This window comes from Cryptotermes secundus, unplaced genomic scaffold (genome assembly GCF_002891405.2).
Source record: "Cryptotermes secundus unplaced genomic scaffold, Csec_1.0 scaffold689, whole genome shotgun sequence".
Lineage (NCBI taxonomy): Eukaryota > Metazoa > Arthropoda > Insecta > Blattodea > Kalotermitidae > Cryptotermes > Cryptotermes secundus.
In genome coordinates, this window is record NW_019720574.1 from 1,260,939 (window position 1) to 1,276,810 (window position 15,872).

At 43.5% G+C, this 15,872-nt stretch overlaps 1 protein-coding gene and 1 non-coding gene across 2 annotated transcripts in view; both read right to left on the reverse strand.

The window, feature by feature from the left end:
• Positions 1–12,267, reverse strand: part of LOC111869479 — a 155,283-nt gene extending 143,016 nt beyond the window's left edge. Inside the window, exon 1 of the mRNA XM_023861052.2 lies at positions 12,045–12,267. Coding sequence (XP_023716820.1) covers positions 12,045–12,218 — 174 coding nt within the window. The 5' untranslated portion in view covers positions 12,219–12,267. The remainder of the gene's footprint in view (positions 1–12,044) is intronic.
• Positions 12,268–15,123: 2,856 nt separating this feature from the next.
• Trnam-cau lies at positions 15,124–15,196 on the reverse strand. The gene has a single exon. It is a non-coding gene; the product is annotated as a tRNA-Met (tRNA).
• Positions 15,197–15,872: the final 676 nt, after the last annotated feature.

The window sequence follows — 15,872 nt, forward strand, 5'->3', positions numbered from 1 at the left end:
TAACATTCAACGGGCTACATGTCGTTATGTCCACTTCATCCCTTTGGATGAGAAGCAGAGAATTTCGCCCATATGAAGGAACAAGTAAATTAAGATCTCATGTCTAGAGGCTCACATGGTCGTCAGCTGAGCTATGCCACCGTGCGGTACAAAACTTTCGGAGAAAAATACTGTTTCCATCTTCTCAGTTCGATTCAATATCGACACAAATGTCTTCGACATCGATGATAAATTTCATATGTATTTATATCCTTACGTATGGACGCCTTGTAACGAAGTCATGAAAACATGGGCAGAGAAGAGATAAAAGTTTATGTAGTCTATAATTTATTTATTGAGGAGCTATTTCAAGGAAATAGCGGTTCCGGTCTAGAAAACCGAGATTAACGGCGGAGGAGATCCGTTGCGCTCGCCACTCGAAACCATCTATCTGCTAAAGTTGGCACTAACTTCGCGGGCGAGCGGCGGTCGCTCGGTCGGTATAGTTCGCTTGCGGACTATAGGCCACGGAGTTTGTTTTTTGTTTGTGTTTCACTTAACGACGCTGAGCAGCTCCGGCTATACAGCTTCGAAAGGTAAGATGAATAGCGACTGAAGACTGGGACGGACGCAGTCGTGGACCAATCTGTAAACACTGCCCTGGTATCTGCGTAGAAGCAGAGGAGAACCGCGAGAAGCCTTAGTTATGACTGACAGCGTTCCGGCAGAGATTTGAACCGGCCACCTTCCAAATAAAAGTCAGAAGCGTTATCGCTTGAGTGAACTTGATCTGCTTTAACTATTCCAGGCATCGGGAATGGTTGAAAGTGAATTTAAGTGATCACCGTCAAGTCACGGTAATTCTCCTCTGGGGAGAAAAGCCTTCGGGAGATAATGGAGACACAGGGCGTCGCAGATCCGGTCTGGATTTGATGGCGAAGGGAAATGCCTCGCCCCTCCCCTCCCCGGAAATTAGCCCCAGTCGCGGTCGTCCAGAAGCAGTTGTTTTTTTTTTTTGCCTGAGTTATCCAGGTTGAAACTTGTTCGGTTTCCAGTACTTACTCATGGAGCTAAGGCCGCGCCATAGCTCAAGCGGTTAGTCGCTGGTTTCCCACCGCGGCGCCCCGGGTTCGATCCCAGGTCTGGTCAAGTGGGACTTGTGGTGGAGAAAGTGGCGCTGGGGCAGGTTTTCTCCGAGTACTTCGGTTTCCCCTGCCAACTTCATTCCACCAATTGCTCCACAAACACCCTCACCTATCATCTGGGGCTGGTACAATTGGCGAGAAGTGGCCGCAGTACAAGGGACTTAGTCTCACCACAGTAGCAATAAAAAAATACTCATGGAGCTAAGCCGTTCTGGAGGAGCCGCCAATTCTGCAGATACTCAAGAAATTCCCAGCATTTTATGGAACCCGAAGGTTCATTACCGTGTTCACAAGAGCCCTCCACTGGTCCCTATCCCAAGTCAGATCAATCCAATCCATCCAATCGCATCCTATCTCTGTAAGATCCATTTTAATATTCTCTACCCACCTACGCCTTGGTCTTCCCAGTGGTCTCCTTCCTTCTGGCTTTATACGCATCCCTCTTCTCCTCCATTCGTGCTACATGCCATGACTACCTCATCCTCCTTGACTTGATCATTCTAATTATACTTGGAGAAGGGTTTGGCTTCCGGGGGTAAGGCGACGGAGGCGTCAAGCTGACCATTCACCTCCATATAGTGCCGCGGTCAAGAATTGTGGAATTATACCTCCACTCCCCCACACGTCTTCAGGGCGTGATGCTTATTAATTAAGCACAGGATAACTTTGCATGTGTTACCTTACAGTTTTGTCTGCTATACATATACCGTGACACTCAGCCTCGTGAGGATAACTGAGGAGCTACTTGAATGGAAAGTAGAGGCTCCGGTCTAGAAAACCGAGATTAACGTCCGTAGTAATCCGTTGCGCTGAACACGCGACACCCTCTATCCGCAAAAAAGTTGGCACTAGCATCGCCGACAAGCGGCGATCGCTCGGTCGGTATAGTTCACTTGCGGACTAAAAGCCACAGAGTTTAGTTTTTAGTTTATACATATACTGTGACAGTGACAAGGAAAGAAAACATATGCTCGGCGAAGAACGGGTACCTCTGTAGAAAATGAGGTTCCCACGGAAGTGGTTATGAAGAGTTCCATCTGCTGCGATTGAACGCCGTGTAGTCCGCTGAAAGTCAACCGACGTTTCAAAGGTACACGTATCCATCTTCAGGCTCTTTCTTGGTTTATTGTGCGACCCTGAAGATAGAGACGAAATGTTCCTCGAAAACGTCGGTTGACTTTCAACTGACTACACGGCGCTATATCCCAGAAGAATAGACCTCTTTAATGGGTGCTTCTATTTGCCACATATAAAACAAAATGGACACCAGTTAATATTTTACAAGTCTCCTCGCTGAAATGTCATGATGTGAGAATCCGAACCCGAGGTGCGAATTTGGTGATCTCTTCACCTCGTTCTCTCAAAGCGACGGGACGACGACAAACTAAATAAGCAAACGAATCTCGTCACTTGCGAATCTTGCGACTTAATTAGAGGGCCGCAATTCCAGAGCCGAACATGAAATCACTTTCATGGGGAAGATCCAGAGAGAAGGACAGGCGACCTATCCGCTGTGCAAACATCTAACCCGTCTCTCCGTTCTATAAAACGGATTTTAAGCTCATCTCACACGCAATGAGCCTTGCAGCAAAGGTTCTTTCTTATGTACCCTCTTTATCTCTTTCGTCCTGTCTCCTCCTTATACTCTTCCCATTTTCCTTTCTCTTTCGTGTGTTCGACTGCTTGGCGCTACAGCCCCAGTGGGGCTAGGCCTACCTCCATGAACTTCTCCGTTCACTTCGGTTTTTCTTGATCTTACACATACGGTAGGACTCCTTTGGCGGGTGATCAGCTCGTCGCAAGGCCTCTACCTGTACACAAACACAGAAAAACGCACACACACAAACTAAACATCCATGCCCTGAGAGGGATTCGAACTCACGATCCCGGTTTCCAAGCGAGCGAAGACAGTACATGTCGGTTCTAGCTTTTCATAATTTTTTTTACTTTAAATGTCTCATTCTTTCACTTCCCCTCTCTGTTCCGTATTATACTTTTTATTAATTTTTCTGCCATTTATTTTTATTTCTTTTGTGTGTTCCTTTCATGCTTTCTTTTTATTTCTTTCTTAACACTCTTCATTTATTTTCTCTCTCCTCTTCCTTTGACGAATTGGGTCCTCTTGCCACTTCCCGTTCAGCTTCAACCCGAAATTGTAAATCATACAGACAGTTGGTAAGACTCCTTAGACGGGGGCACAGCTCGTCGCAAAGCCGCTGTCTATGCAGAGACACAGATACAGAAATAACGCAGATACATATTCATGCCTCGGGTGGAATTCGAACCCACGATTCCAGTGTTGGAGCGGGGAAATATATATCGTGCCTTGCACTGCAAGCGGCCATTTCCCCCCCCCCCTCTTTATTCCTTCCTGGGTTTAATTAAGGTCGTTTTTTTCATCTCCACAGGTTCTACAGTCGAATACCAATGGTTACGAATGAATGCCAGCCCGTCCCAGGTAATTTCATGTGAAATCCTTGGTGGAGGAAATGTCACTAGAACAAGTTTCTCCCAGTTTCCTCCGGTTCCCCTACCGCCCGCTTATCATTCCAATATGACTCCATACACATTCATCACCGTTCCCTAAACTGTGCCATAGATCTCAGCACATTATCAGATATTAAACATTCAATTTTGGGGCTCCATCTATGGTCGGCACTTCGCTACTTGGTAAGTAAAGATGTTAAATATGAATGAATGGAAAAATACGTGTAAAGAAGCACCTTTATGTTACCTCAAGGCGCTATACTTGCATTTACCTAGATGTACCACGAAAACATCCAGTGAGGACACTTCGTCTTCGGCCAAAGATTCCAAAGGGGACTTCCCAAATACCGTGAACAGGAAATATCTTACTAGTAACAGGAAATGTGTCGGTATTGTGGCTGTCGTTTCATTTCGCAACACTGTATCATTTCCTGGGGTTATTATAATTTCTAGACAATTAATGGCTAATAATAAGTAAAGTAAAAAGTAAAAAAAAAAAAAGTAAAGCTATCCTTGTTAGAGGCCGTGAAGGCCCATAGTGTTGTGAGACGTTGAGGGTCCCACATTATCTAGACAATCGGCTCAAAGATGGCGGTAATGTTGTCAGCCTTATGGACCGGCCGCGCTTTACTCCCCAGGAATATTATTTAATTAATTCCTGGTACTCATCTCTGTAAGAGGCTGAGTCGACTCCAGGGCCACAGGGCGGCTGGAAAGATTAGGTCAATTGAAAAAAAATCCAATGACCTCATCGGGACTTGAACCCGTGACCTTCCGGCTTGTAGCATAGTGCCTTAACCAACTACGCTATTGCGTGCCCCAGTGACTTATAATAAGATTAAAATTATTTCCAGAGTGCATCTCCTAAAAGTTCTTAGATTGTAGCAACTACGTATTAAAACCAGGATCTACACTCAAGGCCATTATCACAATTCTGCATTCTCACACCGGTAATAAAATAACTCGATTCTGTTACAATGTACTTTGGATTATGAAAGAATAATTTATATGTTTAAAACAACTTCTATACTCTACTGACCACCTCTGTGGTCTAGTGGTCAGAGTTCCTGGCTACGGATCCAGAAGTCCCGGGTTCGATTCCAGGCGCCACCAGATTTTCTGAGAAGTAATGGGTCTGGAACGAGGTCCTCTCAGCCTCGTGTGGATAATTGAGGAGCTATTTCAAGGAAATAGCGGCTCCGGTCTAGAAAACCGAGATTAACGGCCGTGGGGAACCTTTGCGCTGACCACGCGACACCTTCTACCCGCAAAAGATGGCATTAGCTTCGCCGACAAACGGCGGCCGCTCGGTCGGTATAGTTCGCTTGCGGACTACAGGCCACAAAGTTTTTCTCTATACTACTACTACTACTACTACTACTACTACTACTACTACTACTACTACTACTACTACCACTACCACCAGTAGTTACCTCAGCAACATATTTCGCGAAGACGCCATGTTATTATTCCCACCACACGCGAATACCAAATGCCTTGCGTTATATAGAACTCTGATCTTCCAGTTAACAGGGCAGCCATGTTGGCATTCTATACGACATTAAGTTAGGAAGCGTGTCTTCTGGGATATAACGCCACGTACAGAACTCTTCTTGCTCATTGCTGTGAGACCCTCAAGTAGCGCACAGATGGGGTATCCAGGGGCTTCACGGAAAACGGTCAGTAACACTGATGTTTGTAGTACAAATCAGGGACAGACAGATATGACTGTGCATAATTCGGTAGACGTTTCGTAACAAACGGTTAGACTTACTAGTTCGCCTGCCGTGTACCCGTGTCGTACATTTACGGCACGTAAAAGAACCTCATGTCTCTATGAGACCTCTGAGCTAAATTAGGCAACAATTTCCGGCCCAAGTAGTTTCAAATGCCTCTGGTAGAAGGGGGAAGTATCAACGTACCGAGGGCCGACCTCTTTGGCTCAACGGGTCTGACAGCACGTACCAGTACCGGTAGGGTATGGAGACTGGTAGAATATCAAAGGGGGACGTACAATAGATCAACAACTGGTCGCGGTGCATGGGGAACCCCACCCCCTCCAATAATAATAATAATAATAATAATAATAATAATAATAATAATAATAAATACTAGTTCGCCTAGTGTCTAGCCAGTATGCTAACAATGAATATTATACCAATATTAAACAATATTCTTGCTTTCGTCGACTAGAGTTTCTGTCCATTTTCTTCCAATATGAAATGATCATTAGCACGCATTACAAGCTGATGTCTCCCTCCTAATTTTCTTGGAAATATTGAACAGCGTTTTATAAAGCGAAATCATCTTCTTTCAGACCATTCTGAATAAAAATAGATTTAGATAGTCGTGCAGTTTTCAGAAACTTGTTAGCAGCTCAGTAGGTACATTGACGGGCTGGAGTTCGATTCCGGGCAAGGAAAAAATTTTTCTTCATTCCACATCGTCTAAGTCGGCTCTGGGGCCCATCCAGCCTCCTATTCAATGGGTATCGGGGGCTCTTTCCCTGGGGTAAAGCGGCCAGGGAGTTAAGCTAACCACTCACCTCCATCTAATGCCTAGTTCAGGAACGGTGCAGTTCTGCCCCCATTCCTGCATGCCTCTTCATAGCGTGGTGCTTAAATAATTAAGAAGAAGGACAATTTCACCTTTACCTGATTAAGTAATTAGATGTCTAATCATTACACTGCCTAACAACTCCCCACTATGTCATGAATGCACCCCTGCTTCCCGAGTCGTTCACTGTACCCTGAAACATCAGTACACAGAGGTGTCGGATCTCTTCCAGGCGCGCCTCACCCCTGTCGATCTACAAACCAAGCAGTTTTCCTCTCGACTTAACATAACCTCATTTACTAAAATAACATCCTATAATAACCTAAGCAGGAACTACCGGCGGCCACGGCGAAGCGGGGGCGGTCTCCCCGGGCCGAGCGCTCGTGTAATTATGCCGAGGAAGGAACACCTGAGTCGCACTGGTATGCGTGTATACACGAGGGCTACTCCAGAAGTAACTTCTGGTGGGCTGTTAACAAAACAAGCAACGAGATTATTAAAAATCGTATTATGTATAAGAAATACGTACATACTTAAGCTACTTCTTAGCATAGTCACCACAGGAACTGAGGCACTTGTTGTATCGGGAAATAAGTTTTTGTATGCTTGTGTCAAGGAAATCTTTTTACCAGCAAATTGGACTTAAATCTGAGGAAGAAACTAGTGAAATGCTACATTTGGAGCATAGCTCTGTATGGGGCTGAAACATGGACACTTAGGGCAGTAGATCAGAAACATCTGGAAAGTTTCGAAATGTGGTGTTGGAGAAGGATGGAGAAGATCAGTTGGACCGATTATGTGAGAAATGAAGAAGTGTTAATTAGAGTCAGTGAGCAGAGGAATATCCTACGCGAAATAAGAAAACGGAAGGCTAATTGGATTGGTCATGTTTTACGCAGAAACTGCCTTCTAAAAGAAGTTATCGAAGGAAAGATAGAGGGGCGGATAGAAGTGACAAGAAGACGTAAGAAGATGCTGGATGACCTTGGGGCAGAAGAGGATACTGTCATTTGAAGGAGAAAGCTCTAGATCGCATTAAGTGGAGGAATTGTTTTGGAAGAGACTGTGGACCTGTCGTCTGACAGATTACTGATGATGACGTGTCAAGGAAGTGTGCCGCCTGTGAGCTCTCCCACGTTTTGACACCTTCCATCAACTCTTCATATTGTAGAAGCGCTGTGATTCCAAACAGATCTTCAGGTAGGCAAACAGGTGGCAGTCGCTCGGAGCGGCTGTAAGAAGGGTAGTCAGACAACTCCCAGCTGAAATGCTCCAGCAGTGCTGGAGTGCGAGCAGCTGTATGCGGACGCGCATTGGCATGGAGAGGCATTACACCGGATATCAGTATTCCATGCCTTTTGCTCTGAATGGCCCTATGTAGTATGTTAGCGTCTCGCAATACACTTCTGACGTTATTGTGGTCCCTTGCTGCATGAATTACACCATCAGCACAACTTTCCTGTCCCAGAAAACAGTTGCCATCAGCCTTCTGTCATGCATAAAGCGTTCGTTTAAACTTCTCCGGCTTCTCTGGCGAATGTGTGTGCATCCACTGATTTGAGTGCTCTTTGGTTTCAACATTCACAACTGAAACCCAGGTTTAATTATCTGCTACTCGCACTATGTGATTAAGAAATTCATCGCCATCTTTGTGATATCGCTCTAAAAATTCAAAGCTGAAGCTATTCTCTGCGTTTTGTGCGCAGCCGTGAGCAGACGGCCTACCACTTTGTTCTTCACCGTGAAAATCTGTTCATTTGTTCGCCCATCTCCCAACATTCTACACCACTGTCTTAGTGTTCCTTCACTCATTACACTTTGGACGTAAATCGCGCATAATTCAAGATGGATTTCCGCAGCTCTCGTGTTATTAGTGTGAAGTATGCGGCTGGCGGGATTGTCAATAGCAGGACACATCATAACTCACTCTGAAGAGACAAGAACAAACACTAAGTGATCAGTTATGTGACGGTTTACAAGGCAATGGGTCATGTGACGCTACCTCGCATGAAAGGGCTCTTCCCCTTCTCCTACATCATTAGTTGCCTAAACTGAAAGGAGGTTACTTTCCTAACAGCCCTCGTACATTTATACATTGACACATACAGAATTCAATAAACTCATTCATCTCTTCGTTTGTGACAAATGGGAAAATCCTTACATTTATTCGTTAATATATCATCCCACCCTCCTATTTGATTTCTTCACAAATGCCTCTTATTTGTGTGGGTTATTTCACGATGCTTTCGGTAGTTGGCCTATAAACCTTCGAAGAGATGGATGACAGATTAGTGTTTATTTGAAAGGCACTGTTGCGGCCTAATGGAGATACTATCTCGGAATATGCCTGTAGCGACTGAGGAAAAGTATGAAAACCCTCAACTTACGATTGTAAATGTTCCTGGCGATATTCTTACAAAGGACACCTCGAATACGAGTCAAAGAGTATTACCGCTACAGCAACACGCTCCGTCCACATATGTCGAAGAGTAAATATGGCAATTACACAATACAGTGGTCAGAGTTCCTGGCTACAGATCCAGAGGTCTCGGGTTCGATTCCCGGTGCTACCAGATTTTCTGAGAATTAGTGGGTCTGGAACGGGGTTCACTCAGCCTCGAGAGGATAACTGAAAAGCTATTTCAAGGAAATAGCGGCTCCGGTCTAGAAAACCGAGATTAACGGCCGTGGGGAGCCGTTGCGCTGACCACGCGACACCCTCTTTCCGCAAAAGTTGGCACTAACTTCGCCGACAAGCGGCGGTCGCTCAGTCGGTATAGTTCGCTTGCGGACTACAGCCCACGGAGTATCTTGTATACACGTTATATAAAAAGGTAAAGCTCTCCCTGTTAACAGGCTGTGAAAGCCCATAGCATAGGTTTGTTAGACGTCGAGGCTCCAATATCTTCTAGATAATCGACTCACAGATGGCGGTGACGTTGTCAGCCTTACGCCCCGCCCACCCTTTACACACAGGAATATTCCTGGTACTCATTTCTGTTAGAGGTTGAGTCGACTCCAGGGCCATAATGCGGCTGGAAGGATTCGATCAATTGATAGAATTCAATGACCTCGTCAGGAACTGAACCCGCGACCTACCGGCTTGTAGCACAGTGCCTCAACCAACAAGGCTACCGGGTGCCCAAGTGAGGTATTTTATGTCTTTTGTTATGTAGAAAGAACAAAAATATGATCATGGGTCCCGACGGTGCCTGAAACCAAGAATAACTGTGCTGGCGTAGACCAGGAGTATACTCGTATTACTGCACTGCACCGTGGCGATAATTAGGCTGATGCTAAGCAACGCGTTGGTAAATGCGGTTTCTCTTTTGGCGGAACGCTGCGAGGGTAGAATTTGTTATCTGACGTGTAAACCGATCGAACATCTGTTGTCACATATACGAGTATACGAAGGACATGTATGTAACATACAGGAATACGATTTCATTCTTAGGAAAGCGGTTTCTATGTCCTGATACGTGTCTTCCGTTGCAGGCGATCATGCCTGCTGATTCCGCACAAGTGGCCAGCATAACGCCGTCTAGAACAGATTTCTAGGAACATACGTGGCCAACGTAATGATTCAAGCTGTATACTCAACTTTCAGCAGTTAAAATACCACTAACCAACTCCATGGAGCTGAGCCCTTCTGGAGGATCCACCAATTCTGCAGCTACTCAAGAATTTTTAAGCATTTTATGGAACCCGAAGGTTCATTACCGTGTTCACAAGAGCCCTCCACTGGTTTCTATCCTGAGCCAGATGAATCCAGTCCATACCACTCCGTTCTATATCTCTAAGATTAATTTTAATATTATCCACTCACCTACATCTTTTGTTACCCTAGTGGTCTGTTTCCTTCTGGCTCTCCCACCAATATCATATATATATTCCTCTTCTCCCCAATTCGTGCTACATGCCATGCCCATCTCATCCTCCTTGACTTGATCACTTGGCGAAAAGTACAAGTTATGAAGCTCCTCAATATGCAGTTTTCTCCATCCTCCTCTCACTTCATCTCTCTTCGGTCCAAATATTCTCCTCACCACCCTGTTCTCAAACACCCTCGGTCTGTGTTCCTCCCTTAATGTAAGACACTATGTTTCGCACCGTCTCCTCAGTTTGCAATGATCTCGTACAATCGTGAAACAGTTTTAATATTATGAACAAATTGTCTGTGGTTCAGTTGTGAGGTATCATTACGTCTCAGTGAAACGTAACCCATTAGTTCACGTCGAAAAGTGAAGCTGAAACCCTACAGCGGCGTTTCTGAACCGCTTACAGTCAACGTACCTCTAGGCCTCAGAGGGAGATGCATGCAGCCCCTTCGTCTCAGAGTGAAATTCACGGGTGACTTAATTTTTATCCAAAGCTACATGCCACCGCGCACTGTAAACACGACAAGATGCCGAGACTGCTTGAATATAACCTTTTTATTCCATGCACAGAAAAATTTGTCAAAGATGATTTTTTGGTCCATTCGACAGTGTCCGATATTTTATTATTATGGCTCGAAGGCCCTTTGTTGGGCATTGGCCGCTTTTTCCGTTTCTTCATCCTATACACAAACGGTAGGACTACTAGGACGGGGATCAGCCCGTGGCAAGGCCGCTACCTACACACAGAACACAACACAAACACCGAATAAACGCACACAATAACAGACATCCATACTTTGAGTGGGATTCGAACCCATGATCCCAGTGTTCGAGCGAGCGAGGACAGTTCACGACTTAGATCGTGCGGCCCCTATCATCGGCCTGATAATAATGGATTAAATATATTTCATTTACACCGGTTCAGAACCGCTGCCCTACTGTCTGGTCGATATGAATGAAGCCGCCACTAAGAATTCCCATCACTCGAAAACATCCTAAATACAATATCATACAGACATAGGGCTATCACGATTTATACCTCAATTAATTTACACTGCTTGGGGATCTCCCTTGCCCAAAGACCGGTCCTGAACCGAAGAATTAAGATATTGACACAATTCAAAATATCGGAAAAACCGACTGGAACATTTATCTCCAATCGATTTACTACTACCAACAAATGACAATCATCTATAACGCTTTTTTTTTTAGCGACAATAAAGTAAAGATAAAATTGTCCCTGTGCTTAATTAACTACCACGCCATAAACAAATATGGAGAAGTGGAGGTGTAGCTCTACCATCCTTGACCTCGGCATTAGATGGAAATGAGTGGTCAGCTTCACACCCTGGCCGCTTTTCCCACGGTATCCATTGGATAAGAGGCTGGGTGGATCCCAGAGCCAATGAATGCATAAGTCGATGATATAGCGCCCAATTCTTCTCTGGTCAACCAATAACCCAGGAATTCATTAAAGTCTCATATATTTTAAAATGCATTAATATTCGATTTAAAAAATTGCCTTCTATATTCATGTTACTATCAATAAACACAATGGTGTTTCTTTATTGATTTACCGATAGTTAAGTTACAATATACTGACTCTAATACGTTCTGATTACGAACAGCAAATTGTTACTGAAGTGTGACAAGAAGGTCGTGGCCAATTTTATTGATCTAGATCTTTGGCTGGTAGAACTAGGAAACCAACAGAACGCTTCGGACAGCTGGTCCTCTGACCTTGATTCAAAACGAAGACCACTAGAATACGTAGCACTACACCAATGCAATGTAACCAGTGATTAAATGTTGATGGTACTACACAGAAAATAACGCTACACAAATGTATTCAATTAGAACTACAAGCTATGTGTGTTACTGGGTCCATATCAATGCGATATACAGCCACATTTAACTGCTTGACCTGTGACAGCATTGCATGTCGCTCAAAGACGGAGAAAGTACATAACATATACAATACGAATTTGCTTTGATTTACCTGGCAGCAGGCTGCATGGTGTTGGGGTGAAGTACCCCCTACGCCGACCCTACCAGCACTTCCGCTACCCTCTTGACGTAATCGGGCACGTTCCACCCTCGCAAGAGTTGGTGAATCAAGAAGAGAAGGGGATGCACTGCCGGGGGTGGAACACCCCGCGTCTACAACCAGCATCTTCTAAGAGGCGCAGCTCATTCACATGTGTTCTTACACTAACGGTTGACCGCGGGACACTGCGACCCTGGTGGCAGCCAGTTGACTGGCAGAGCCACACAGCGGCCAGTTACCGCACTCCAGGAGCCCCTGACAGTGCCTAATCTCTTGTACCGTTCGGTTACCATGAATCCTTTATTTAAGTTGATCGCTGTTTGTTTCGTCGTTTACTTAATTATTATGAATCAACTGATAATGCTCGTTATTGTTTGTTTTATTGCTTATTTAACACTACTGTATGAGCTGCAGGGCTTCATAAACACAATTTAAATATGTTAGCACGTAATAAAAACCAATCTCCTTTGACTTGCTTTTGGGGTATGAGCGAACGTACTTTTGGACATGGGACACCAATTCGTGGCATAATTATGAACAATGAATTGAAGAGGACGTGGACAGAAGCGATTTGGCATATTTAAAGATAATATCAGAACACTTTTCTCGGTTGCATGAGACGAATTACTAAACCCTTCGTCAGAACAGTCGATTTCGAGCTGCTATCTGTAAGAATGTGATTTGTGACCGGTCAGTACTGTGGCTTATAGTTCGGATTTTCTTCCCAGTTTTGTAAATATTATTACAAGAACTCTTAGAGCCTTGGTGGGTATTCAGCTTCTGCCGTCTTTGCTTTCTGTATATTTTCCTATTTCTTTCAGTTGGTGCCTAAAACAGAAGGTTAAGGCCATTATTTTGAAGTAAACGGCCGAGGAAATTACACAGCAAAACTTTTTTTGCGGAACCCGTACTTTGTCTTTGGTGTTATTTGGTTGGCTAAACCAAGGAACAGTACATTCAACTTGAAAGAAGAAACAAAATATGCATAGGAAAGTATATAAATGGCCAGAATTGATTAAAATATTACTAACGATTCTATGCATCATCGAATTTGACAGTAAGATGTTCATGAACGGTGACTAGTCAAGCACTCGGACACAATCAGTCGTGACTTATTCCAATATACCAGGCATGTCCAGCTTCAAACTGGTTGTGATCAACTTTTTAGTGTCAAAACTGCCAGTGATCTACAACCCCCTCATATCGTCGTACCTCGCTTTAAGCAAAACTATTGGTAAAAATAAGATTTCACATGATAAGGATAGAGTAGGGACTTCCCCACAGTTCACTTAANAGGTTGTCATCAACTTTTAGTGTCAAAACTGCCAGTGATCTACAACCCCCTCATATCGTCGTACCTCGCTTTAAGCAAAACTATTGGTAAAAATAAGATTTCACATGATAAGGATAGAGTAGGGACTTCCCCACAGTTCACTTAATACAAGTGTAAAGCAATTTTCACGTAAGCTACATAAGAACAGAAAAATAGGAATGACCAATACGTATTTCCCCTTCAAAATCTGAATATAATCATATTATATTACAAGTGAATTTACATGCTTTTCACGTATAATTTCCTTGTAGGCCTATGAGATCGACCAAAAATCGTCCCGCGATGAACGCGTTCGACATGTCTGTTATATATTCGTATTTCTACAGAATTCTACCAGCAAGAATGTAATAATATATGAAAAACCTCTGCCGAAGTCAAATAAATGCAGAAAAGAGAAGTATCTGTTCATATTATGTGAATATAATCCACTATAATCCACTTACACCCACACAACGTTCCTGAAAAATCGTTTCAAAATACGGCACAGTACAATTACTTGGAAATAAGAGAATATCACTAGCCTTGTGAAATTAATAGTCGAATACCTGTCACACGTGCTTGCCAAATTTTCTCTTTCAATCTTTTCGTTTAGTTATTAAATTGTACACCAGTTAGCACATTGGCTTATAGCTTGTACAGTCTGACTGTCAATAAAGGAGAGAATAAAAAAAAGTCTTTTCGCAATTTCTTGCTAACAGATTATCCATTGATATGGCTGCGCCATAGCTCAAGCGGTTAGTCGCTGGCTTCCCACCGCGGCGGCCCGGGTTCGATCCCGGGTCGGGTCAAGTGGGATTTGTGGTGGACAAAGTGGCGCTGGGGCAGGTTTTCTCCAAGTACTTTGGTTTCCCCTGCCAATCTTCCTTCCACCAATTGCTCCACAATCACCCTCACCTATCATCTGGGGCTGGTACAATAGGCCAGAAGTGGCCGCAGTAGAAGGGACTTAGTCCCACCTCACTAGCAATAAAAAGAATCCATTGATATAGTGTGTATCTGTCAACTTCCTGCAAAATGTTCCTGCGTGACTTCAATTTCCGGTATAAGTAACAAATAATTACAATCCTGAGGATTGCACGTTTCCTTCACACGCTGGTTCCTTCAGTCGTAGAACGGAAGGGAGGTGTTCGGGTCTTGCTGCTATTTATATCATTTCCGATACAACAAAATTGTTTCTAATATATATGATGTTTTTTATTGCTAGTGGGGTGGGACTAAGTCCCTTATACTGCGGCCAATTCTGGTCTATTGAGCCAGTAATATGTATGATAATAAAATAATAAACAACCATGACTAAATCTTAGTTGGGCGGAAACTCAAAGACAGCGACCACTAGGGATACTTCAATTAAATGAATGGACAGTATTAAAATTTGTGTTAAGAAAATATGGTGTGAATAGGACTTACCCACCTTGGAACAGGGCCCATAATGAAAATTTGAGGTCCGTGAAGAGTGAGGAATTTCTTGTCTAGCTCTGAGACTAGTATCTTTCAATCAGTACCCCGCTTCAGAAGACTGGTGTGTTATTTGCCGAATGGAACTATCACTGAAGCTATCACTTAAAACGTTCACGCATAAACCGGAACATAAAACCCGGAAACCAATATTTTCATAGCATCCTGCAAATATTTGGCAAGTTTAAAACAATACCATATGTCATCTAAGTCAAATGACAACTACTGACTGAAAAAAAAAAATGCCCCGGGTGAGGATCGAACTCACGACCTTAAGATTATGAGACTTACGCGCTGCCTACTGCGCTACCGAGGCTGCGTTGAAACTCTGAACTTTCGCTTCTAATAGTAGAAGGCAAGACATTTAATTTACGAATGGTTTAATTTTATTATCGAAGCAGTATGCGTCGTGATTATACCTCTGCCTTTTCAGTGCTTTATACTGCACTGATATTCCTTTAGACATATGTGGCGAAAACTGTCCACAAAGAACGAACAACAACAATGAGAAACACTAAGCCTGGAATTTCTTACTAGAGCGTTGGAGAGTGAAGCCAGCGATCATAAAACTGAATCGTAATACTGATAATGGTGAGGACTATGTAATTTATATACTATTTTTCCTTAATTCCTGACAAAGTAGTTTACATTTTACCTGAACTACATAGAAGTACTCAAAAGGCCGAGCAGTCTGATAGGATGAAGATAGCATGGAATTATGAACCTACCTGGTAAAAAGTGGCTGAAAGGTCAGGAAATCCAAAATCTAAGCTTGTCCTTTGATTTGTCTAATTTAACCGCATTTGTACCACTGCAGTACCTGGAAATGAGACGCTTTCACTTCGATTCATATTCTCCATTAGTGACTATCTTCTGCCTCATTCCAGGGTACCAAACAACTAAAATTTATTCAAAGTCATTAAAGAATTAATCTGCAATCGATCATAATTCTCTGTTTTAAGACTTAAAATTTATCAAAACAGACATTTTGT